Raw genomic sequence first — 25,156 nt, forward strand, 5'->3', positions numbered from 1 at the left:
GGAGTTTCTTAGGGTGCTTTGGGAAGCGCACCTGCATCACATGGTCCAGAGGCCTGGGTCAGATTCTCCTGCCCACAGTAGTGGCCTGGGGGACAAGGCAGGCAGCTGTCCAGGCTCTGGGTCATTGGGTCTGGGTTGTAGTAGCCCCGAGGGCAGGGGAACTGGGTGGCATATTTGGTGCCTGAAAAGCAAAGTTCAGAGGAGGGAGTCCAGCTGGGCTCAAGGCTAAGGAGAGAGACCATGCCACTCACTGCTCCTGGTGCCATCTCGTAGGACCTGTCCTGGCAAATTCCTGGCCTGAGCCACAGGAGCCACTGCCTCACCAATAGCTTATGTTTGGCTTTCCAGTCTGTGTGGTCCCGGGCCCAGGGTCCACAAAGCCATAGAGTTTGCAGGAATCATTTTCCTGGTGGTGAACTTTGCTGAAAAGCATGTGGCCCCAAATTTGTAACATACTGGTAAAGTAATCTTAAATCTTTAGTTTTTAGCCAATGGGATTATGTTATAGAGTAGAAAGTAAAACTCTCATGAATTTTAAAGGTAAAGCAAAACGCTTGTATGAAATTTGCTGCTCAAGGCCTCTTTCTTTGGGCTCAGCCTCTGTGAAAGGTCCAGTCCTTCCCTGGGCCTTTGGGACAGGTGGTGGGACAGTCTCAGCAGTGAACATCTGTGTGATCCTTGGTTGCCGCTGCAGTTTACAGAGCAGCAAGCACCAAGCCCCACCCCTACCCTTGCCACCTATACTAGCCCCTGCTGCTCAGCCTTGCCTCTGGGAGTTGTGGCCCAGGCACTCACCTCTGGGGCAGTAGAAGCCAGTGGGGCAGGGGTGCCCACTGTAAGTGGTGATGTTCTCAGGGCAGTAATAGCCAGCAGGGCAGGGGAAGCAGGATGCTTGGCCAGTCAGGTTGCTGTAGGAGCCAGCAGGGCAAGGATGGGGAAGGCTGGTCCCACTGGGGCAGAAGTGGCCTTGGGGACAGGGCCCCCCGTGCTCTGCGTGGCCTGAAGAAAGGAAGGAAGCTAAGTGAGGAGTGCAAGCCCAGTCACTGTTGAGCATAACGGAGCCTGGGGTGACTTGTGCCACCAAGACCAAATGTGGACTTGGGTTTGGGGCAGAGGCTCAAGGGTTTTAGAAATAAATAATGCTGATAATTAACATTTATATAGCATCTTCCAGATCAAAGAATATATGCTTTATATATATGTTATACATTTATGCATGTGTATTTGAGCCTCAGAAAATCCCCCTTTCGGGTTGCCTGGGTAGCTCAGTTGGTTGAGTGTCTGACTCTTGACTTTGGATCAGGTCATGATCCCAGGGTCAGGGGAAGAAAGAAGGAAAGAAGGAAAGGAAAGGAAAGGAAAGAAAGAAAGAAAGAAAGAAAGAAAGAAAGAAGGAAAGGAAAGAAAGAAAGAAAGAAAGAAAGAAAGAAAGAAAGAAAGAAAGAAAAGAAGGAAAGGAAAGAAAGAAAGGAAGAAAGGAAGAAAGAAAGAAAGAAAGAAAGAAAGAAAGAAAGAAAGAAAGAAAGAAAGAAAGAAAGAAAGAAAGAAAAAAGAAAAAGAAAATCCCCCTTTCGTAGGTGGGCAGGAATAATGACCCATTTTTAGTGGGGATGGCATCCTGGAATGGTAACTGATTTTTGTGACCAGCATCTCTCCGTGCTTCGCCCAGACTCAAAGCCTGTTTTTTTTAATATTCCCTCTTGTGTTCTTCTGAGGACACACAACGTGAGTGTTTATTTAAAAAAAAAAAAAAATGGATTTAGAAAGCATTGCTTTCGTGTGTGGTTGTGAGCAGAACCCTGTGCCTCCTATAACCGCCCCCCCCCCAAGTCCCTACACTGGGGTCATGACTCCTGCTCTCTTGCTGCCCACCCGACTCCCCAGAACTTCACTTTCCATCCTGGAACTGGGTTTTTGCCTCAAATGTTTTTTGGACAAATGGAAGTTCTTGAGAAGAGGGACTTTAAGGCCCTGGCCTAGGTTCAATGGCCCTCACCAAAGTTGTAGCTCAGTGCTGTGTGTACCATCCCCCTCTCCCTTCAGAAGTTCCCAAGGAATAAAGGGCATCCTCTGAGAACATGGGTGCAGAGGGTCTTCCCTGTGAGCTTACCTTGTGCTCCACCTCCCCACGGGTGCTGTCTCTGGCCCTCATGGGAGACGAGGTCCACACTCAGCTCACCTCTGGGTTCCTCAAAGGGTACCATTCTGGAACCTGCTGGCTGGTCTCTGGAAGCCCCCAGGTTCTCCCTGCCCACATTCTTGAAAATATATGGCGTTTCCATCTTTGGGTCAGTGGGGCTCTGATTTAGGAGGTTGGGTGGGGCTGAGGTGGGCTCAGAACCACAGATGTGACAAGAGCCCAATGACCACAGTCCAGAGGGCAGTGAGCCAACCATGAGAAATACTGCTACAGGCACAGGACAGGAGGCCAGTGGGTCCAGGAATAGCAGTCAGACTTCTAAACACTCCGGCCAAGGATCTTCTCCAGGCCCACTTGTTCACACCCTTCCCCTTTGTCCTCAAACTGCCCCGCACCCAGTCACCTCCCATAATCAGAGTGCCCATCTACCTCTGGGCGTTGGGCCAGTGCAGGGCCCACACCAGTCCTAAGAGACCCCTTACCTGCTGGGGTTGGGGAGGAGACTCCTTCCATACAGAAGTAGCCAGGTGAACAGGGTCCAGAGGGGGCAGTGAGGCCAGATGCACCACAGAAATGGCCAAAGGGGCAGGACAGGCACTCCGATGACATGGTGAGAAACATCCTGGAGAGACAGAGAGAAACCTGGGCATCAGTGGGACCAGGTGGAGTAGCCATGTCCTGGCAAGGGACCATGCATTTCTGGAGCTGCCTTTCCATTTCTCCTCTTTTAGGTTCCCTGGGATTCTTCCTGCTTACAAGGCAGGTGGTTTCATTCTGGAAGATGCCTGGAGGAGAGCTCAACAGGGCTCTCTTTCTCTTTCTCCCCCTGCTGCTCCCCAAGACAGCTGTCTGGGTATAGTTGTCCTTTTCCATCTTAATCTTAATTCAAACTCAGTTGTCTAGGGCCACAGACCTTTTCGTCTGGCAGCAATAGGCAGAACATCCACCAGCCCTTCAACCATTGGCTCCGCAGCTGTCCCCTTGCCCTGAGTACCTTCTCTTGGGGGCTGGGATGCTCCTAAACATGGGAAGATGGGACTCTACTCTCAAATTAGACTCAGGCAGATGCACAGAATACCTGATAGCCTTTCTTTCTCGGGTATGAATGTTCTCAAGCTCCCAGCAGCCCATATTGCCTGCCCTTATTCTGATAAGAAAACTCCCTTTACCTATAATGCTGGTCACAGGTCAAGTGGAAGCCCTGCTCTGAGGCTGATGTCCTTCTGTGGTGGAGGGATGCTGCCAGTGAGATGGTCCATGTGGACAGAAGACCAGGAGGAAGACAGCTCTGAGCTTACCCCCATGGGCTTCTCACTCACCGATCTGAGAAGGTACCCACAGGGCAAGGCAGGGGCACTGCTGTGCCCACTGGACAGAAGTGGCCTGGAGGGCAGGGGCCCCCTGCCATGGCATGGATGCCTCCGTCAGGTTGGGTGACTTCAGCTCCTGCCCAAAGTCAGAAATAGGTGGGATCACAAAATAGCCCCTCCCACACCCAAACCAATCACTCAGTAGTCCCAGTCTTGCCCACCCTCTGCAGAGGACATTTTCTGAAATACAGTAGCAGAGATTAAAAACTGGAGTGACATCACCCTTGACTGCCCAGGCAGCTCCAGTCCAGGGTCCTGTCCAGTCCTGGCTCATCACAGGGACAGTGGGTGGGGCCCCAGGTGTGGGGGTGGGGCACAGAGATGTAATCAGAAATTATCTGGGCAGACTGCAAAGGTGAGGAGAAAGTACAGGGGTGCCAGCATTTGGCCTATTCTGGAGAAAGGTGGGCACAGGACAGACCAGGAGGACTGGGGGCTCCACACCCAGCTTGAGAAGCAGAGTCTGAGCCACTGAATGAAGGCCTCTGGGACACTTGTTTTGGAAGCCTGTTCCCTTCTTGGCCAAGTTTGTTATTTCTATTTGCAGCATTATGACCCTTTATTAGCTCATGGAGCACATAATCTATGGGTAATAAACTCTAAGAAGAAGAAGGATAGGAGAAGTTAGGAGAAGAGAAAAAAAAGTGTGTGTGATCCTGGTTTTGTCACTGCCCCCAAGCTGGCAGGTTTACCTGTGGAAGCATGATGTGTACACATCTGCGGGCATGTGTGAGCATAGGAAACACGTGCAGTGCATGTTGTACCAGCAACAGGCAGGTGAAGGAGGAAGACAGAGTAACAGAGTTTTAAACATCTGTGGTCTTACAGTTTGCATGAGAGTTGTCTCCACACCCCTAAGGACACTGATGTCACAAGGGGGAGGATAAACAGTGGCTGCTCTTTGTGGGCTGTCCTTGGACAAGGGAGGTCTGGGGTTGGGAGATGGTCCATAATCTCACCCCTGGGGCACCCCTGAGCCGGTGGGGGTGGGGGGTAGAGGTGCTGTCTGGCAGGGGCTGCCGGGCTGGTGCTCATCCCACAGCACAGTCCTAGAGTGCTGCCCATGAGCTCCGTGCTGGCCCTGGCCACAGAGAACCTGCACGGGTGGCAGTGAGGTCACGATGGCAGGGTCTTGGGAGACACAAAACCTCAGTGGGGTCACCAGCCAGGCCCAATCTTGTCACTGGAGGAAGGACAGGGAAGGAAGTCCTGTTCCCTGAGGCTCCCCCAGCCCAGAGGTTCCATGATTTGCGATCTCATAGCTGCCCTTATCTAACCCCACACTTAACTCACTCTGCCGGAAGGTCTCTTGATGCTGCCCTGGGGAGTGAAGTACAGCCAAGGTCAGGCCTGCAATGCTCCCAACACTCCCACCCTTTGAAGCAGGGTGTTGGATGGAGCCACTGCTCAGCCTGCCCTGCAAGAAGCCCAGTCCCATGCTGTCACTTCTGGGCCAATGACATGAGTGTCACTGAGTACACATCCTCACTTACCCAGGACCATGCCAAGCCCTTTGTCTCCTCCATGGAACCTGTTCTTCTGTATTATGGCCACTTCTTTGCCTTATTTACTGTCGTATCTAATTTTTACCTCAATAATACAAATTCCCATATTCTGTATTCTTATTGGGCACATGAGAAACTGAGTTAAGTGATTTCCCACAGCAAGGAATAGTGCCACTGGACTTCTGCCCAGTCCAAAGGCCCTGTCCTTGACCACTGTTCCCAGGGCCTCCTGTACCCTAGGCCATCAGAGAGAGGTTTCCAGTGACCTGCTGCTCCCCAGGCCCCAAAACACAGTTTTGACCTGACTCTCCAGGAGAAACCCCAACTGCTCCCTTCTGTTTCCTCACCTGCAAAACATAGCCAACAGCTCTGGGCTGGGCTTTGGCCCTTCCATGGACTGGACATGTCCTGAGGGCAAGGAAAGGGGATGTGGCCAGTGCCCTGGGGACAGTAATGACTCGGAGGGCAGGTCCTCTCCTGGTGGCTCTCTTGGCCTGGAAAGTAAAGCATCTGTGTCAGTTTGTGGCCTTGCCCACCCTGTGTCGTAGATGGTTTCTATAGCAACTCTGGTCTGCCTTCTGAGCCAGCCCAAGTACCTGAGCCATTGCTGTGATGCCCATCTGTCTGGGATGTGGCCACCTGTGAGCTTTCAGGGCAGATGTGGCCCACAGAGCCACCATCTCCCCATGGGCCACTGAGAGGTGTCGGGGTCCACGCCCCTCCTGGGCAGTAATATCCTAGAAGAAGAGAAGGCATTCAGGCTGGTCTATTTTTTGGTGCTGGAGCTGTGCTACTTGCCTTCCCATCCATAAGGGTCCTGCCACACTAATAACAGCTTTGATGGCAACATGCTCTGTGGATATCCCAGATGAGCTATTAACTAGGTCCCTTTGAATGTACATCTTCAAATACGTGTTCACCATTTAGTCAAAGGGAGGCTGAGGTGGGTGGCAGGATGGTGGAGCAGAGTGGCTGCGTCTCATCCATCTGAACCTAAATTTCACTCCCCAGTGAACCCATGGATATTCTGTTGTACATGGACCCCCCCCCCCCCCCAATCCAGAGGCCCTTGGGGGAAGGTCAAAGTGTTGTCCCAATCACAGACAAGGTGATGGGCCTTCCCGGGCCAAGCAGGCAGAAGACTCTTCCTTAGCCTTTGGAACACCACTGTCCTTCCTCATCCCTGGCCCTTCTTTTCCTTCTCCTTCCCCTTCATCTAGGCCTCAGGACTTGGAACCATCCATTTAGAAGGGGCACCTAGTAGCTTCCAGCCTGCCTCCCAAGGCCAACCCGAGCCTCACTGACCTGGGAACACTTCCCCTAAGCTCTCACTAACATGTCTCTACCTCAGGAGCTGAGGGTCCTAGGGCCAGAGCCCAGGTGGCAGACCTGACCATCCTCTGCTTGGTGCTTTTCCTGCCAGGTCATCGGGGGAGATATGGATGCCCTCACCTGGTGCACACGGGCCCCTGGGGGCAGCCTGGCCTGCTGCAGCACAGAAAAACCCAGGTGGGCAGGGCAGGCACCAGCTCACATCCTGTGCCCCTCTCTCTGCATTCCAGGTGCCAACTGGGCAGGGCCTCTGCCTGGCATCCTTGGTGCCAGCAGGGCAGAAATGGCCAGCAGGGCAGAGGTCACCAAAGGGGAGTCCCTCCTAGAGGAAGAGGGTCCGGTTGAGTTTTAAAAGTTGAGAACAAGAGGGTTCTCTCCACTGGGCTCCCTCATAGTCCTTCTGAACCCCTCTGTGAGGAGGCCTGCCTCAGTCAGCCAGTAGTGCACTCCTGCTCATTTACACGCATCAACCTGACTTACACCCCCCTCTGGGAAATGCTCTGGGAGTTTAACTTTTCAGAAAAATGAAATAAATTTTAATGTTGAGTAGCCTAAACAATCCCACTTCTCTGCCTATTTGCTGAAAGTGCTGCTACACTTGTGGTAAGGCACATCTGTCTGTCGGTCTTATCTTTCTCACTCTTACCTATGTATCATCATCTTTCAGTCATCTATGTATCGACAGTATACCTACCTGTCATTGTTAACTGTCACCTATTATCCAGCTGGATGGTATTCCATATCTGTGCTTAGATATTTTCCTATTACTGGGCCTTTGTGTTGTTTTGTGTTGTGTTTTTGCTGTTAAAATGTGTCGTGTTTTGAACATCTTTAACATATTTAAATGAATGACATTTTTTTCCCTTTTATGTTCTTTCCCACATGAGTATTGGATCAAAGGGTACAAACTGCCTTGAGGCTCTTGTCAACATGTTTCACGATTGTTGTCCGGCAGCCTGGGCCCAGGTGCGGCCCACTGGAAATGGACTCTATCCCTCAGCAGTGTCTTCTTAGGGCCTCAGCAACTGTGTTTACTTTTGATGATTAGTAGATGCATATTGTACAGAAATGGCTTTGGTTCATGTGTCTTAATTGTCAGCTCTGTTGTGCTTTTTCCTAACTGATGACTTATTTGTATTTGGTGGCTTTTTAGGTAAAAGCTGGAAACTGATATTAAATACTTTGGCCCTTCCACATTTTTATTGGCCATGTTTAATGGTTGCAGTTTTACTGGCTCTGTCTCTGCAACGTCCCACCATTTTTGCTCTGTTACCCCAAGAGGCCGTGAGCCCTAAAGGTAGGTACTGGTGTCCCCTGACTCCAGCCCAGTCCTCTGAGCTCAGGCCAGCCTTGCCTCCCTTAGGCCCAGGAGGGCCTGCACTCACCGGAGAGGAGGTGTTGGAACCAGGCCCACAGTGGTGCCCAGGACTGCATAGCCCCTGGGGCTCAGTCAGGCCTGTTCTGCCACAGAAGGCCCCAGGGCGGCACAGCTGGCAGTCTTCCACACGTGCTGCCCCAGGGGCCTCTCGGAAAGTGCCCTGAACAGAGAACGTTGAACTGACATCAAGGACCTGGAGGCCAGAATGGGGCTCCAGGCCCGGGTAGCCTGGCTGCTCTGCTAGGAAGGGAACAGAGCGGGGCCCCTCCACCCTCACCCTGGACACGGCAGGGCTGGGGAGGAGGAAATGGCCTGCTTGAAGAATGAGCCTCCAGAACACACACACGAATGAGAGAGACTTACTTTTTGATAGACCAACAGTGTTTGATGGCAAAACACCCACCCAGTGAGGAATGTGATTAATTCATAGCAGATTTCAAAAGCAGGCAGGAAGAGAGAATAGAGGACATCAGATCATTTGAAGAGGTGCGTATATCTTGGGGAGAAGAAGCCATGGCTACAGTGGGGGGTGGAGGAGATTGGAGGGTTCTGGAGCCTGGAGAACAAAGGCTGCCCCCCCCAGCCCCCCCCTGCTGGCAGCTCCACCTGAGTCTCTATCTTTCAGCTCCCGAGCCTCTCCCTCCCTCTCCCTGCATCCCTCCCTCTTCCACAAGCCTGGGTTGCTTTGCCCCTTGTGACCTCTGGTCTAACACCACTATCAGAAATCAGCTTTGAGAAAGGGAGTGGTCCAGTGCTCCTCATCAGAGTGGGGCAGGAGGCAGAGGGCTGGCATGTGGCCGTGTCACAGTGAAGGAGTGTCCTCCACCCCAACCACCGGTACAGGGCTGATGGCTCCAGAGCCTTTGCAGGCACAGGTGAAGAGATGCCAGGAGGGCTGAGGGGATCTTCTTACCATGGGACAAGGGATGGTCAGCAGGCCTGGGGCTGGGCAGTAGTGCCCAGGTGGACATGCTATGGGGCGGGCCAGTTTTGTCTGATTGCAGAGCTTTCCTCCTGAGCACTTTTGGCACCAGAGATGGCCTGGACCCTGGAAGGAGGATTGGCAATAAGGTTGGTTTCTTTCCACTCCTCTAACATTTGGGCCAAGGCTGGCACATTGTAGGCATTCAGAATACATGTGGAATTGAACTGAGAATGCTGCTGGCTGGGACCCCAGGCTATTGTGTACATCTCCTTCTGAGGAGGGCAGGGCATGGGAGGGGCTCAGAGCAGGGCAGATGCCAGTAAAACTGAGGTACTCTCTGAGCACCTGCCCTGGTCCACAGGTTTCCAACGCCTGGAGGAAAGGGGCTCAGGATGGAGGCTGCACCTAGCCACCTCCCCACTTCCCTGACTGTAGGATCCTCCCCCTTCTGAGCCCTCTAAGGGATGGAGTCTGTTCTGGGAACACTTACAGAGAAGCTTCCAGCACCACAGGGCTGTGGAGTAGCAGTGCCTGGCTCAGGGCAGTGATGACCTGCAGGGCAAAGCACACAGGCCACAGCCAGCCTTGCACCCAGACTCTGGTGGGAGGTTCCCCTGGAAAAGAAGCAGAGAGCAAGGAGTGTGGGTGCCCACAGCCTTCTTGGGGAGGAGCCGTGACAGCCACATGGGATCACCATTGATGGAGGGCAGGAGACCACCACTGTCTCCAGCCTCACCCTCCGGATTTAAAGGCCAAGTCCCACCCTGGCTGTAAACCCCTGGGTTATGCTGAGGATGTGGTAGGTGTGGCCCTAAATGTGGCCTAGATGGGACAGCGTATCGAGAGAGGTTTTAAAACCAGGCTTATAGGCTGATCGTCCTTCTATTAAAAGTTTGCACATGACATATCTGATAAAAGGTTAGTATCCAAAATAAATAAAGAACTTATAAAACTCAACACCTGAAACAACAAATAATCCAACTAAGAAATGGGCAGAAGACATGAATAGACTCTTTTCCAAAGAAGACATACAAATGGCCAACCGATACATGAAAAGATGCTCAACATCACTGATCATCAGGGAAATACAAATCAAAACTGTAATGAGATACCACCTCACAGCTGTTAGAATGGCTAAAATCAACAACACAAGAAATGACAGTTGTTGGTGAGGATGTGGAGAAAAAGGAACCCCCTTGCACTGTTAGTGGGAATGCAAATTGGGGCAACTAGTCTGGAAAACAGCATGGAGGTTCTTCGAAAAGTTAAAAGTAGAACTACCCTATGATCCAGCAATTGCACTACTAGGTATTTATCCAAAGAATACAAAAATACTACTTTGAAGGAACACATATACTCTGATGTTATAAATATTATCTACATAGCCAAATTATAGAAATAGCCCAAGTGTCCATTAACACTTGTAAATATGTATATATATATGAATATTACTCCATATTTATTCAATATTTACTTCACAAAAATATTACTCAATACTTACTTCATAAAAAATAATGAAATCTTGCCATTTGCTACAACATGGATGGAGCTAGAGAGTATTATGTTAAGCAAAATAAGTCAGTCAGAGAAAGACAAATAACATATTATTTTACTCATATATGGAATTTAAGAAACAAAACAAATGAGCAAAGGAGAAAAAAGAGAGGCAAACCAAGAAACAGACTCTTAACTATAGAGAACAAACTAATGGTTACCAGAGAGGAGGTGGGGAGGGGGAGGGGGAGGGGGAGGGGGCTAACAGGTGCTGGGAATTAAAGAGAGCATTTGTCATGATGAGCACTGAGGGATGTATGGAATTGCTGAATCACTGTATGGTGCACCTGAAACTAATATTACACCGAATGTTAACTACTTGGAATTTAAATAAATTAAAACACAACCAAACAAAAAGTTGTCTGTTCCTCTACTTTGTTTATGTTTTTATGTTGGTGTGGTCTATCGTTGGTCTGTCTGTCTGTCTCTCTCTGTCTTATTGTAAGTGATTTGTAATGGCCCTTATATAATAAGGCAGTAAGTAGATGGATGCTTGGCCTGACGTTCATATTGAAAACATCTCCCTGCTTGGTTGTTTGCCTTTTAACTTTGTTCATGATGCTGTTGAACAGAAGCTTGAAATAACTACCTTCAGATCCTGTGGTCTTTCCTCAATTATTTCTGCCTTTCATGTCATGCTTCTTTTCCACATTCTCTCTGGTTGTAAATACTTATTTTAAAAAGTTTTAAAAATATTTATTTATTTTTAAGAGAGAGAGAAAGAGCATGAGCAGGGGAGGGTCAGAGAGAGAGAGAGAGAGACACAGTATCTGAGGCAGACTACATGGTTCTGAGCTGTCAGCACAGAGCCCGATGTGGGGCTTGAACTCAGGAACCGCGAGATCATGACTGGGCTGAAGTCGGATGCTTTACAAACTGAGCCACCCAGGCACCCCTACAGTTTTGTTTTTTACATGGAAATCTATATTTGGTCTGAAATTTATTTTGGTTACTACTGTTTTCACTTTTTACGTGAAGAATATGTATCACTTTTTCAAAATAAGAAAAATTCTTAAAGTTTACTCCATGACCAGAGGAATAAGGGGCACATCTTCATAAACCAGTCAAATCAACAGAGAGAATTCCAGAGCGCCAAATGATCGTTGCTAAGATGTCAGCCAGAATTAGCTTCCAGAGTGCGTGGCCTTGGGGTGTGTTGCTCTTGAAGCAGCTTCTCTACTGGGGTGTGGGCACCTTACCCATTGACTCCAGCCCAGAGTGAGTTCTCTCCCTTTCAACATCTAGGGCCATGAGGGTGGGGGTGGGTCCCACTCCAATTTGCCACCCTGCATCTCAGCCCTGGCCCTTGCCTTTTCAGTTCCTATGTCTTATCTTAACAAAGCTATCAGGTCCTAAGGCAGCCCAGACCCTCATCTCTCTTTATAAATCCCTCGATGCCTGGCATAGTGCCAGGCTTCGGCCTGTACTTAATAAACATGTGGTAACTTTGAGGATGGCCATACCCTTCAGCCTCCCTTACCGTGGGCAGAGCACGGGCTTGGGGGCACCACTGGGGCAGAAGGCCCCTGGGGGACATGGCAGACAGTCTTCCATCTGGCTGTTGCCTGCTTGAGAGCTGTAGGTGCCTGCTGGGCAAGGGAACTGGGTGCTCCACATTGTACCTGTTTCAGAAAGAAGGAGGGGTCTCAGGAGGGAAGAGGGGGGCCAGGGCTGCATTATGCAGGTACAGTAGCTTCTCACCCTAGTGCCTGGGGACAGTTCCTCAACAGAGGCCACTGGGGAAGGGGCAGGGAGCAGGGGGTGCCACTCACCTAGGACCAGCCTTGTCTGGACTCATACCCTGGGAATCCCCATTCAGGATGTTCAGCAGCTGAGCAGTCTTGGCCCTACTCTCAGGAAGGTTCTCTTGAAATCTAACCTTAGTATGGCAGGCTGGCTCGTGGCTTTCTCTTCTGGCACTCACCTGTGACCTTGCAGAGCAGACCCTGGCCCCACTCACCTTGTGGGCAGTAATGCCCAGCTTTGCATGTCCCTGAGGGAAGCTGGGCTCCAGTGACACAGAACCAGCCCCTGGGACAAGGTACACACTCCTCGACTGCTGTTAGTCCAGTCTGGTTACTCCAGGTGCCTGGGGGACACTGGAACTGGGTCGGCTGTTTGGTGCCCAGAGGGCAATAATGGCCAGCTGGACAGGGGATAGGGGGCCAGTTTGGACTTCCAGTTCCTGCAAACACAATCTTGAATTAGACCCGGAGGAGCAGCACCCCCTCCAGCTACATCCCTCTGGTAAGTGGCAGGGACATGGGCTGGGGCCTGGCATTGGTGAAAGGGGCATCTAGGTCAGCAGCGGCCCAAGGCTACCTGAGGCAGCATGGTGGGAACGCAGTGATCTTCATGGTCCCATCCTCGGACACCCTAAGTGAGGTGAACCATGATCTTTGTGCGAAAACAAAGGGTTATGGGTCAGGGTCTATTTTGCTGGCCTTCCTTGCCTAGGAGTGGAGACGGTTCTTCACCCAAAAAGGCAGGGTCCAATAGGCAGCAAGGCTGCCTTTCCCCCTTTTCACTCACCCCTAGGACAGGCTACTCCCGAGGGGCAGACCTCACACTGTGACAGGTCGGAGAGGTTGTTGCGGCTGCTAAATGTCCCGGGTGGGCAGGCATGGGTGGGAGCATTGGGGCTGGAAGAGCCCACAGGGCACACATACCTACGACAACCAAGGAGCACCCATCAGCCTGGGTAGTCGCAGGGAAATCCCATTGTGCCTGCTGGCCTCTGTGGCTTTGTTGCAGTAACCTCCCTGTGCCCCTTTCTCCCCGTGGGAAAGACAGGAGTTACCTAGCTGCCTCCAGCTCATGTTCAGGCCCCGGTGCTCCTGGGGAGGGTCCTGGAGCCTGGGGCTGGAGTGACACTGAGCCTTGATTGGGAGGCAGGGGCCCTCCCAGGACACGGAGGTGGGTGGATGTTTGCTGAATCCCCACCTGAATCTGAGGGTATGACTCCTGAACGATGGTAGGGGGAGGACACTGAGCCCCCATCCAGTCACCTCTATATCATTAAGAAATCAAAGTTCCTTACCCCGGTGTGCACTCTGCATCTGGCTGAGTCAGCCCAGCCTGGGTACAGGCCTTGCCTGCTGGGCATGGAACACAGTCTGTGGTTTCATCCTGGCCTGGATTCGGGCTAAATGTGCCTGGCTGGCATGGGATGGGTTGGGTGGCTTGGTTGGGGCAGAAGTATCCCGCTGGGCACTGCAGACACTGGCTGAGAACTGGGGAGAGAACAGCCCACATCACTGCAGTTCTCTCCGAAGGACCTGCGTTGCTGGCCTCAAAAGGAAAACAATGAATGCTTCCCAGGCCTTGGTGGGTCTGATCCTCCTGTGGGCCTGGGAGTGCAGGGAGGAGGGTTGCCATCGGCATTTACCAAGGTGCAGAGTGGGGGGGGGGGGTCCTTTCTTCTCCATGCAGAGACCAGTGGCTTCCTTGCTCTCTCAGTGCTGCAGGTTTCAGGGGGCTCCCACTGCCTTAGCAGCACAGCCCACAGACGACTATGACAGGGAGTCTCCTAGCTTCTCAAACTCCCATCTTCCTTTCTATAAAATGGGATTACAACAACACAGCTTCCCAGGCTTGCTGTGACAACACTGTGCAATGTGACAGAGCCCCTGTGCAGGACTGGGCACCTGGCAAGTCTTCGTGAGTCCTAGTTTCAACATCGCAGCATCACAGTTCCAACACCCTGGGGAGAAAGGAAACTTTCCGGCTTCTGTGGCTCACACCAGACCTATCTTCACTTTCTTGGAGGCTGGGTCACTTTCCTAGTTTTGCTGTTTCTGTTGCTCTGTCTCAGTGTGGGACAGCCTCTGCCCTCACTCTGTCCTCACATGGGAACTGGGGTTCCTAGTAGGGGAGTTAATGTGTGACCACGGGTGATGCTGCTGGACACTTTGCTCCTCACTCTCCAACTCCTGGGACCTGCAGAGGAAATGACTCCTTCCTACTCAGCTATCTCACCTGAGTGCCCACTTTGGCCCTATCCTCCAGGGGCTGGTTCTGGTGGGGGCTGGTCTTGGCTCTGGGCTGCAGAGGAAGCATCACACTTTCCTCCATGGCTCCGAGGAATGGCCCAGGGAGTTGGTGGCTTCAGAACTTCACAGAAAAGTAGCTGAGAGGCTCCGTCACAGAAATCTGTTTCCTTGAACCACTTACCAGGGATCGAGCCCTGTCTCCAGTTAACAGCCTCAGAATTGGGCAAAATGGAGGCTGTGAGGAATTTGTCCCTGCCTCTTTTTCTTCCTTTCAAAACCATCCAACATCCATCCATGTGGACTTCGGGGCATTCTTGGGGTGTTACAAAGTAATGAGACAGATGTGGGTTTGCACTGTGACCTCACTCTATGTGACCCAAGCCACTTAATTGACCTCTGAAGTTCAGAGGGGATTATGAGCCCCAGATCATAATCGATGGTGTTCGATGGTGTTATGTGAGCTAACACATGTGAGAACACTTAGTGCAGAGTCTGACACCCAAGAGGTGCTCCAGCCCCACCCCACTATGCTTGGGCCTTTCCTCCCCTGCCAGGTCAAACCTGTACTGTGTTCCATGAGTCACAGACTCAGGATGTCAGAGCTTGGAGGGGCCTCGAGTGTCACCCAGCCCATGGCAAGTAAACTGGTGCTCAGAACTGTTGCAGAGTTGTGACAAATGGGAAGCAGGAAGATGTTTGTGGCCGTTTATATTTTTCTGGAGAAATCCTGTATTGGCCTTTGGAGACAGCACTAAAAGAATAAGCAGTGGAGAGCTTACAGGCAAGGGGAGAGAACTGTTTGGGCTAGGGGACAGGCAAGCGGGCAGTGAGACCTATTGTGTGCAGGGAGCAGTGGCCTAGGGCCCATGATGTGGTGGGTCTCTTGGGTATTCAGGGCCCCCCAACACCACACACCATTTTCGCTGATGGCAGTGGCCCTGTCCAAAGGCCAGCAGCTGGATTGGCAGGTGCCCTCCTATCCCATACAGCACTGTGTGTGGGGCTGAAGTTCAGGAGCCTCAACCCTGCCCAGGCTTGCAGGGGAGGGCATCAGCCCTGTGTTGTCTTGACACCTGGGTTCTGGTCCTGGCTTCGCTGCCAAAATTAGATGATCCTGGGGAGCGAGTGAGCTTCCTGAGCCCCCAAATCGTTACATCCCCAGGGTGGTCACAAGCTCTCCTCAACCACTACTGGCTGTCACAAGCACTTACATGACAGTGCGTTGGGATCTGTGGTGGTGCATCTGGTAGTGCTGGGGCAGGAGAGGGGGAATATTCCCTCAGGACACTGAGTGGTCTGACGTGATAAATACTCCTTCTCTGCCCCCAGACTCATTCTTCCAAGGTAATAGGGGAAGTTGTTGATGGCGGTGATTATGAGATCAGAAGCAACTCTTTCCTGAGCACTCAATATGTGCTAGGTTCAGTGCAAGGTCCTTTATATAGATGTCTTGTCCGATGCCCACAGAAGCCTTATAAGGCAAATATTACTACTGAGGCTTAGAGAGGTCAAGGAACTTACTGATAGCCCATCAATAGCAGATCTGGATGTGTCCCAATTCCCACATGGTGTTCTCTGTCTGGGCTCCTGACCACTCCTCCCTTGTGCCTACCAGCACTTTCATTCTTCACTTTTAAACTGTTCGTTTCTTTTCTCCATGTGCTCAGTGTGAGTGGTTCCCAGCCACATGACCCCTCTGTCTTTAAACTCTATGTTGAACAATTTGGGCTGCCTTGAACTTCCTGCACATGTCCTGATTTTCCCAGCTGAGCAAAGACAACATGGGGCTCCCAGACCTGGTAGCCTGCTGGGGCCTGCTGCATCCTGAGTGGGGCTTTCCTGGTGTTCACCTCTACCAGGGCCTGGAGATGCTGCTGGCTATAGTCAGCATCATGAAGTATGTATGGTAGACTTTGGATGAGCACCTAATCAGCAAAGTCAGCAACTCACTCTTCCCATTGTACAAACAGCAGACAAAATTCAGAACTGACCTGCTGAGCAGAAGCTGGTGTTGGGGTGGGGTGTCTCCCTCCTGCTTTCAAAGGTCCTGGCCAGGCATGGCATGGTGATGGCACCATCTGGGCAGAAGTGGCCTGTGAAGGGAAGCCATATGGGTGGGTCCCACCAGGACTCAAGGCTTCATCATGGGAGGAGTCTGCAGGCCCTAGGGTGGTGAGTTGGGGGCCCAAGACCAGGCTGGCCTCTGTGGCAATCTATAGCCCAGAGCCCTGGGGTGGCATCACTGCCAGGGAGAAGATCAGAGCAGCAAAGTCTCTGCTCTCTGCTTCTCCAAAAAGCTACTTCCTCTGCTTGAAGGGTTCTCCCTGCCCTCCGTGACTGACTGACTGAGCCTGTGCACTTTCTGGGCCTGACTCCCATGTCTATTGCTCCAAGAAGCCTCCTGGGTCCCTTGCCAAAAAGACTGCCAGTACCTTTGTCTGAGCTTCGATGGCTTTGTCCTTACTTTGATTCAATACTCTCCACACTATAGTTTAGGAGGTTCCTGTGTCTGTCTGTCTTCTAACAGTGAGCTCCAGGGACCCTAACACTGGCCCAGTGGCTGGTACGTGCAGGTGCTCAAGAAGAGTGTGTGAGGCAGAACATGGGTGGGCAGAGGGCTGGCAAGAGGTCCACGTCAGCTGTGTTCCTTTTCCCACTGTGCCTTTCTAGTCCTCCTGTCACTGCAGTGCAATCTATGGTCCCTCTCCAGGCAGCCAGACACTTCACTGAGGTCCTTGCCTGCCTCTAGTCCAGCCATGTGTTTCCCTAGGCTGCTTCACACTGATGGATGGGCAAGCCCTCTTAGTTCCCCTGGGAGTGGCTCTGTCTCCTAAGTGTCCCATGAATTCAGTGGGCTCCCCCACAGCCTGGCCCTGCCCCACAATATACATCAAAGAGCAGGTGGATAAGAGGCTGGGTGACCTTGAGGTAGGGGCAGTATCCTTACAGAGGGGAAGGGATAAAGATGAGAAACCGCTCCTGCTCACGCAGGTGTCAGCACCCTCAGTGTCAGCCTTGTTTACCTTCTGCCCGCAGGTGCAGGGGCTCTCCCTCCATTCCTCTTCCACTGCTGTCCTTTGGCCAGTGCCCTGGAAATACAAATACACTTCATTTTCAACCTGAAGAGAATTAAGGAGGGAAATACTGCTGAAAACAAAACCATATACAGTCTTAAAGTTAACAAAAGTAAAAATGATGTATGCCTTGAGATACTCCCTTCTTGATCTTTAGAACCTCACTTGTCTTGTGGCCCTGTGCATGCTGCTGATGGGAGTAGGGATCCACCTTGGATCCAGCTCCTGGTTCCATTGTTCTGGCCTCCCCACTCTTGGAAGCCTGGTTGTTAGGGCCTTGGCACTCTCTTGTGTACGCTATTTCTCCCTATCTTCTTTTCCCTCAGGCGCCCTCTATGTCTCATGTTCTTTGTCACTCCAAACCACCCTTGCACAGTGATAGCATCATCTGTGCACAGCTGAGTGGGATAGGGTCCTCTGAGCATCCTCTCTCTCTCTCTCTCTCTCTCTCTCTCTCTCTCTCTCTCATGCTCATTTCAATCCTAAATGTCTTTGTGGATGGGAGACAAAAGGATTGCAGGAGTTAGCGGTGGGATGGGTAGGTAGCTGGACAAGAAGACCTCTCTATCCCTTTCCACTTGACATTTATGGGTTCTGGAATGAAGTATGGCCCCACACAGGCCTCTCCCCTGCTTGCTCTGTCTGCCTTTCTTGCTCCCACTAAGAACTCAGGCAATTATGGGGCTTGTAGAACATTCAGAAGCTGGACAGGGAGGGAGAACAGGGGACTGCATGTGTATGTGGCCAACCAGAGGAGCCTCCTTACTGATGGGCAGCAGAGCCAGTTGGGCAGTGACAGAGCTCTTGTCTCTGAGATGAGGTGCCAGAGTCCCCACCGCTCATGTGAGGAACAACTTGTTTCTGAGTATGGTGGCTACCATTTACTGAGTCTTTACTTAGAACTTTCTACATATGACTTTACTTAGCAGGCATATTTAGTCACCATTATTATCAACTCCATTTTTAGAAATAAGGAAAGAGAGGTTTAAGGAAAACTTAAATAACCTTCTCAGACTCATACATATGACCATAAGAAAGGTCTCAATAGATTTCAAAAGATTGAAATATCAGAGAGTATGTTTTCTGACTACTATGGAATTAAAATAGAAATTTGTAAGACATCTAAAAAAGCCCCAAATATTTGTAAATTAAACAACACACTTCTAAATAATCTTCTGGTCAGAAAATATCAGAAGGAAATTAGAAAACTTTTTAACTTTAATGATAATAAAAACCCCACATCATGAAATTCGTGAGATATAGCTAAAGCAGTGCATAGATACAAATTTTAGGTTTAAATGCCTGTAAACTAAATGCTTATATCAGAAAACAATAAAGGTGGAAAATCAATTATCTGTTTTTACCTTAGGAAGCTGGAAAAAGGATATCATTAAAATCAAAGCAAGTAAAAGGAAGGATATGATAATCAATGAAATAGAAAAATAAAGAAAATCAATAAAACCAAAACCTAGTTATTTGAGAAGATAAATAAAATTTATAAAGCTCTAACTAGACCAATCAATAAAAAAAGAAAAAGAAAGAACACAAAGTACCAATATTAGGAATGAAACAGAATCATTGCAGATGATATGTTAAAAGGTTAGTAAGGGGATAGTATGAAAAACTCTATGACAATAAGTCTACAACATAAACAGATAAATTCCATGAAAGACTTAAATTACCAAATTGTCACAATGAGAAACAGAAAATCTGAATAGCCTTAAATTTATTAAAATTTTGAATTTGTAATTAAAGACCTTTCCATTAAGAAAACTCTAGGCCCTGTGGCTTTACTGAGTTCTATACAACACTTAAGAAATAACTCATACCAAATCTACATAAACTCGTTCATAAAATAGAGGAGTAGGTACTAACTGGAAGTTAATTTTATAAGGCTAGTATTACTTTGATATCAAATCCAGACAAAAATCAGAAAAGAAAAATACAGACTAATATCTCTCATGAACATAGATGCAAAAATTCTTACAAAATATCAGCAAATCAAATTCAATCATAGGTAGAAAGGATAAAATATCAGAGCTATGTGGAGTTTATCTCAGGAATGCAAGGTTAATTTAACATTCAAAAAACAATGATACTCATCATCTTATCAGAACAAAGGAGAAAAACCATATGCTCATCTCAATCAGTGCAGAAAAAGACAGGACAAGATTAAATACCCATCCATGATAACAACTCTCAGAAAACTAGAAATAGAAGAGGATTTCCTCAACCCAATTAAGATTTAGAACAGAGAAAAGATGTCCAATTCTATTCAAACTAGTACTAGAATTCATAGACCGCATGATAAGACAAGAAAAGGTAATAAAAAGGCATGTGGCTTGAAAAGATAGAAGTTAAAAAGTCTTTATTCAAAGATAAAATATTGCATGAAGAGAAAATATTATGAAATCTACACACAAAATAGTTACTCTAACAAATAAATGAAGCAGGTAAGATTGAAGGATGCAAGGTCAATATAAAAAAAGTCAATACTAGCTGGGGTCCCAAAGACATATCTGTACACCCATGTTCATAGCATTATTCACAGTAGCGAAAATGTTAGAGCAACTCAGGTGTCCATCAATAGAATGAAAAATCAAAATTTGGTGTATATATATATATATATATATATATATATATATATAGTCTTTTAAAAGAAGGAAATTCTGATCTAATGGTATACCATGGATGAACCCTGGAAATGCTATGCTAAGTAAAATAAGCCAGTCACACAAAAAGCAAATACGGTATGATTCCACTTACATGAGATACTTACAGTAGTCAAAATCATAGACAGAAAGTAGAATGGTGGTTGCCAAGGGCTAGGGGTACAGGGGAATGGGGATTATTGTTTAATCAGTATAGAGCTTCAATTTTACAAAATGAAAAGAGCTATGTAGATGGATGGTGGTGATAGTTGGACAACATTATGAATGTATTTAATACCACTAAGCTGAACACTAAAAACCAGTTAAGATGCTAAATTTTATGTTACATGTATTTTGTCACAAATAAAAAGCAAATTGAAAAAAAAAACTAGCTACCAACACTTGGAAATTGAAATAAAAGATACGATTCCTTTTATAATAGCATCCCAAAACATGAAATACTTAGGGATAAGTTTAACAAACTGTGCAGATGCTGTACATTAAGAACTGTAAAACTCTGCCAAGATCATACATCTAGTAAGGAACAGAGTTAGTACTTGAACTGTCTTCCAAAGTCCATGCTCCTCACCACTCTGCAAACTTCCTGTTTTCTGTGTTGCCTCATTTCACTCTCCCCAAGCCATATGAGTGCATGTTCGGGGCCCAGGAGTAGCCAGACTTTGTCCCTCAGAAACCACCTGGGCTTCCAGGGGATGTAGTTCAAGCAGAAAACCCTTCGATCCCATCCTGTGCCAGTCCTTCCCCAGTGGCATCAGGGCCCCAGCCCATTCTCACCTACCTGTGGGGCGAGGCTGGCAGCTAAGGACTCTGTCTATGAAGAAGTAGCCCAGAGGGCAGAAGACATGGGCAGTGCGCTTTGCTTTTGGCTCTTGCCTGGGCAGGTAACACTGAGAGAACACAAGGAAACACAAGTTGAGAAGGCAGGTAGGTCATGACTAACACCTGTACCTGGAGGCTGTTGAGAGTTGGGATCTCAGTTCAGGTGCTTACTTTGCCAAGGGTCTTTACAGATCCCCTAACTTTTCTGCCCCTCCAATTTTCTCTGTAAAAGAAAATTACCACCAACATTACCTCCATATGTCATGGTGAGGCGGAATTAATTATTGTGATCCATGGTTGAAGGGAGGTTTTCAAGTACTCCTTGTCTAACTTTTGGTGGATGCTGCAGCTCCAGAGCTAAACTTCTTGAGCTGTAGTTGTTGCTATGATTCAGTTCTCAGGGGACAGAGGTCTGCCTTGACTCTTGTCCTCTACCCAGTGGTGCACACAGTAGGTGCCTGGTTGACACCCACTAAGTGAGTGAGGTGCAATGTGGCTGCTGTGGGCATTTGTGCCCCAGCTCCAAAGTTTCTATGTTAATTGCATGTCACATGGAAGCAGTGACTCTGAACCTCCCAGCACTTCACAGGTATCATCTCATTTAATCCCCACAGTAGAGGTGTGTTATATTTGTTTTTGTATTGAACTGGCTGGGCAAGTCCCCGGGCACTGGGTCAGAAGTGAGCAAGGAGTGTTGGGCGTCTCCCCAAGGAGAGCATCACCATCTTACTTTTGACATGTTTGTTTTGATCCTGAGAAATTTAGCCTCTTCTGGGGACTTCTTGATAACCACCATGCCCCCTCCCACAGGAATGGTTGAGACAAGGAGCTGCCCTTCCCCCGGGGTCACCTGGTAGTCTTTGCTTTCTCTGAGTCTTGGGAGCCGGCTGCAGATTCTGGTGAGGCACGGCTGCTGAGCTGTCCTGCCACCATGGTAGCTGCAAAAGCCAAAGGAATCTGAGCAACTGAGGAGAGTCCCTGCAGGTTTGGGAGCCAGGGAGCAGTTGGGCCTTAATGGCAGTGCAGATGGCATTGAGGCCCTTCACACCTGGCCTTGGTACATTTGGGTCTGCTGCCATCTGGTCTGAGGAGAAGCTGCAAGCAGCCAGAGCTGCTAACAGTGAATGTGGGAAGATAGATCATATGATGGCCAGCCTCACTTCCCAAGTGAGGATTCACCAGGTTATAGGGCAGGAGAGAAACAGTGCCTGTCTAGAGCCCACGTCTTCTGGTACCTGTCCTGCACCTTGGCTGTGATTGAAGTTAGAAATCCAGGGACTGTGTCCTGGGCAGGCTCCAGGGGATCAACCACCAGGCTACTGGACTCATGCCCCTGGGAGCTCTTCACACTCAGGGCCACCATTGAAGGGACCTGTACAGGACCACTTTCTTCCAGGGAGAAGGAAGCCCTGGTCTCTCCCAACCAGTCGCCCTGCTGCTTTGTCCTTCCTGCCCTTTCCCTCCTCTCTTCCTGGGGCACGAGGGTGTCCACTCCTTACTGAAAGTCCTTGGAGCACTGCAGGCAGCTCCCAGCCATGGAGTCCTGGCCTGGCAGGCAGGCAATGAGGCACAGGAGGTAGCAGAGGGCCCCACTGCGGTGACAGAGGGCAGCTGTCCCTGTGAAAAGCAAAAGAGAGGAGAGACAGGCTTGGTGTGAGGGCATTGCTCCCCTTTTGCCTCTAGAGAGTCCTTCTGCTCTGGGCCTTCTCCTGTGATGATGTTACTTGAACAAAAGTCTGCAATTACTGAGAAACTGTCATAACAAATGGGTCTTCCCTGAGGACATGGGGTGCCATGGCTGGTGCTGAGGATGATAGTTCTTTTGGACACATGGCCAACCTGAGACATAGGAAGAGAAAAGCACAGATGTAACAGGGACACCAGGTTGGCTGAGAGCCCCCCACCCAAGGCCTCAGAAATCTGATGCTTTGATGAAGCCTAGTGACTTTTTTGTCACCCTTACCTTCTAGAATTTCAGGCACTTGAAGTGCCCTGAGGCTCTATTATCATAAGATAATAGAGCTGACATTTCATCTGGTCAACCCTCTCAATTTACATGTGGGGAAGTGGGGATTCAGAGAGATCACATGACTGGCCAGAGTCACCCTGAGGCCCTGGTGAAAGGGCTGGCACAGGCAGGGGTCATGGTATGGCAGGGCTCCTGTCTGGGGCCCCCTTGCAGTTCATGAGGCCTGATATGCAGCCCCTCCTTAGTGCTGGGATGCCAACCCTCTATCCCTGAAAACTGATGCACTGTAGACCCAAGGAAGAGCTGCATGAGCTTTACCTCAGAACTGCTCAGCAAATCCTTGTGGGTGACCCCAAGAGACTCCGGGTTCTCAAGGGAAATCCACAGGCTTTGGGGACAGACAGACCTGGGTCAGATCCCAGGTCTTCCACCCACTACCAGTTGGTAACTTCTGTCCACCTCAGTTTGATCATGTTTTATTGGGGCATGAAACCTACCTCGGAGAATTGTGAACAACAAATGAAAAACAATAATGAAAACAATAAATGAAAAATTGTGAACAATAAATGAATTTATATATTAAATATATATTAAACAAATATATAAATGCATATATTTATGTATGCTATAGGTATGCTATAAGATTATATAAGATTTATATAATTTTCATTTGACAAAGCCAACTATAAGTACTTGCTTTACATGAGGCCCAGAGAGGCAGACAATTCAGAGAGAAACAATACCCACTAGGACATACAAAACCACTCAGACTGCATGTGATTCCAGGGCCAAGACAAGGGGCAGAGTATAAGGATGAGGGGACAAGAAAGGGAGTGATCACTGAGAACTTGGGGGGGAAAGGCTGTGTACAAAAGGCAGCTTCACTTGGGTAAGGGAGAGAGTGAAAACATGCAGATGGAGGGAGGGGACACACACACACATACACAGAGGAGTGTAGGTTAGAGAAACCCAGAAGAGGAAGGCCAGCGGTGTGTGCCCCAGATGCTTCCTTTAGGGCAGTGACCCAGCAGTGATGAAGGCCAGGCGCTGGGTTCATACCTGGACCTGATACTTACAGACAGCATGCCCTTGGCCAAGTGATTTACTCTCTGAACCCCAGTGTCCTCATTTGAAAAGCGAGGTTAGTTGTACGTATGCAGAGTTGACAAGAGGTCTAACAGAGAATGCAGGTAGAGGCCCAGGTCCCAACACACAGCATGAACCCAGATGTGATGGCTGTTATTTCATTGATCTTGCTATTGGCTCACCTGCACTGAGGGCACCTAGCAGAGGGGCCAGGGCCATCCAGAGTCCAGGCTGCAGCATGCTGGAGCAGTGACAGGTAAAGGCTGAGTGCAGATAATGTGCCAGATCCTAGCCTCTCTAGGCTGGAACATGTGACCTACATTGCTGTAACCTGGCCTCTGTAGCTGCCTAGGACCAGACCCAGTACACCCCCCACCAAGGTTTCCTGGGAAACGTGCCATCCCTGAGTGCATCAGAGGAAGACAGGAGGGATGTGTTCTTTGTCCAGCTCTCCTGTCCTTCCAGATGGCCTCTGAGAAGATCCAGATTGCCAGGTTCTGATGCACTCATGAAACTTACTAGCTGCAGGATCCTGCATATAACTTACTATTTTTCTGTCTCAATTTCCTCATCTTTAAAACTGAGGTGACAAGACTACATATTTCCTGGGATTGTGGGAGAGCTAACGGAGTTTCAGGCATCTTCAGAGCAGTGCCTGCACACACATGCTTAGCAGCATTACTAATTTGTGTTTTAATTTATTGAGCACTCACAGTTTGTGTGGCAGCATACAATGGGCAGAAGAGTAAAAGTCCTGGCACATGTCCTTAGAGCTTAGCTTAAAGGTTATGAGACTAGCCCTCAGGTAGCAATTCCAAACACCATCATCATAAACCAGTTAGCACTATGTGGCCTTACTGTGGGGCCAGCTTTCATTTACTTTTTCAGGAGCTCTGTAAGAGGTGGAATTTTACCGGTGCAGTAGGAAGAGTGACTTGCTTGAGGTGGCCCACTATGTAAGTGATAGAAGCCAGTCTGTGTTAGCCAGAGTCCATGCTGACTCAGCTCTCTTCCCATGGTAATGTCTGTGGTTCTCATGGCCCTGGGGAACCATCCAGACATGGATGATGATACACCTTTATTTACCCAGAGCTGGCTCCTCCAAGGGACAGGGACACTAGTGACTAGGTGTCTGAAGCTCGGGTTTGGCCTTGGAGGATGCACCTCAGGTTTAAAGTGTTGTGAGGTCAGTAATCTTGGTGGATGTGATGTTGCCTATAATTGCTGATTTGTAAAAGCTATCGTATTTTAGAGGGACTCAGAGCCATCCGTGCACTGGACATGCCCACCCATACTGCCTCAGTTGTATGACTTTCCCTCATCCCTGTGCCCAGTCACAA

General features: G+C 49.2%; 2 protein-coding genes across 2 annotated transcripts in view; both read right to left on the bottom strand.

Moving 5' to 3' along the window:
* LOC147584915 (uncharacterized) overlaps positions 1-7,929 on the bottom strand; it is a 73,319-nt gene extending 65,390 nt beyond the window's left edge. Inside the window, exons 1-7 of the mRNA XM_086715677.1 lie at positions 7,733-7,929; positions 5,612-5,752; positions 5,363-5,509; positions 3,460-3,586; positions 2,623-2,762; positions 796-999; positions 32-181 (exon numbers count right to left, since the gene is read on the bottom strand). Of these exons, the coding sequence (XP_086571803.1) occupies positions 32-181; positions 796-999; positions 2,623-2,762; positions 3,460-3,586; positions 5,363-5,509; positions 5,612-5,752; positions 7,733-7,781 (958 nt within the window). The 5' untranslated portion in view covers positions 7,782-7,929. The remainder of the gene's footprint in view (positions 1-31; positions 182-795; positions 1,000-2,622; positions 2,763-3,459; positions 3,587-5,362; positions 5,510-5,611; positions 5,753-7,732) is intronic.
* A 462-nt stretch (positions 7,930-8,391) lies between these two features.
* LOC147584917 (uncharacterized) lies at positions 8,392-23,085 on the bottom strand. Its single transcript, XM_086715668.1, has 11 exons — positions 22,261-23,085; positions 21,612-21,699; positions 20,721-20,829; positions 17,220-17,285; positions 16,188-16,289; positions 13,245-13,437; positions 12,737-12,873; positions 12,165-12,389; positions 11,685-11,826; positions 9,141-9,264; positions 8,392-8,773 (listed from the first exon to the last, which is right to left on the bottom strand). Exons 1-11 carry the CDS (start codon positions 22,422-22,424, stop codon positions 8,528-8,530), a joined length of 1,596 nt encoding a protein of 531 aa, XP_086571794.1. The 5' UTR covers positions 22,425-23,085; the 3' UTR covers positions 8,392-8,527.
* Between the last annotated feature and the right edge of the window lie 2,071 nt (positions 23,086-25,156).

Source organism: Puma concolor, chromosome A1 (genome assembly GCF_028749965.1).
Source record: "Puma concolor isolate L17-30 chromosome A1, mPumCon1.1.hap2, whole genome shotgun sequence".
NCBI classification, from domain to species: Eukaryota; Metazoa; Chordata; class Mammalia; order Carnivora; family Felidae; genus Puma; species Puma concolor.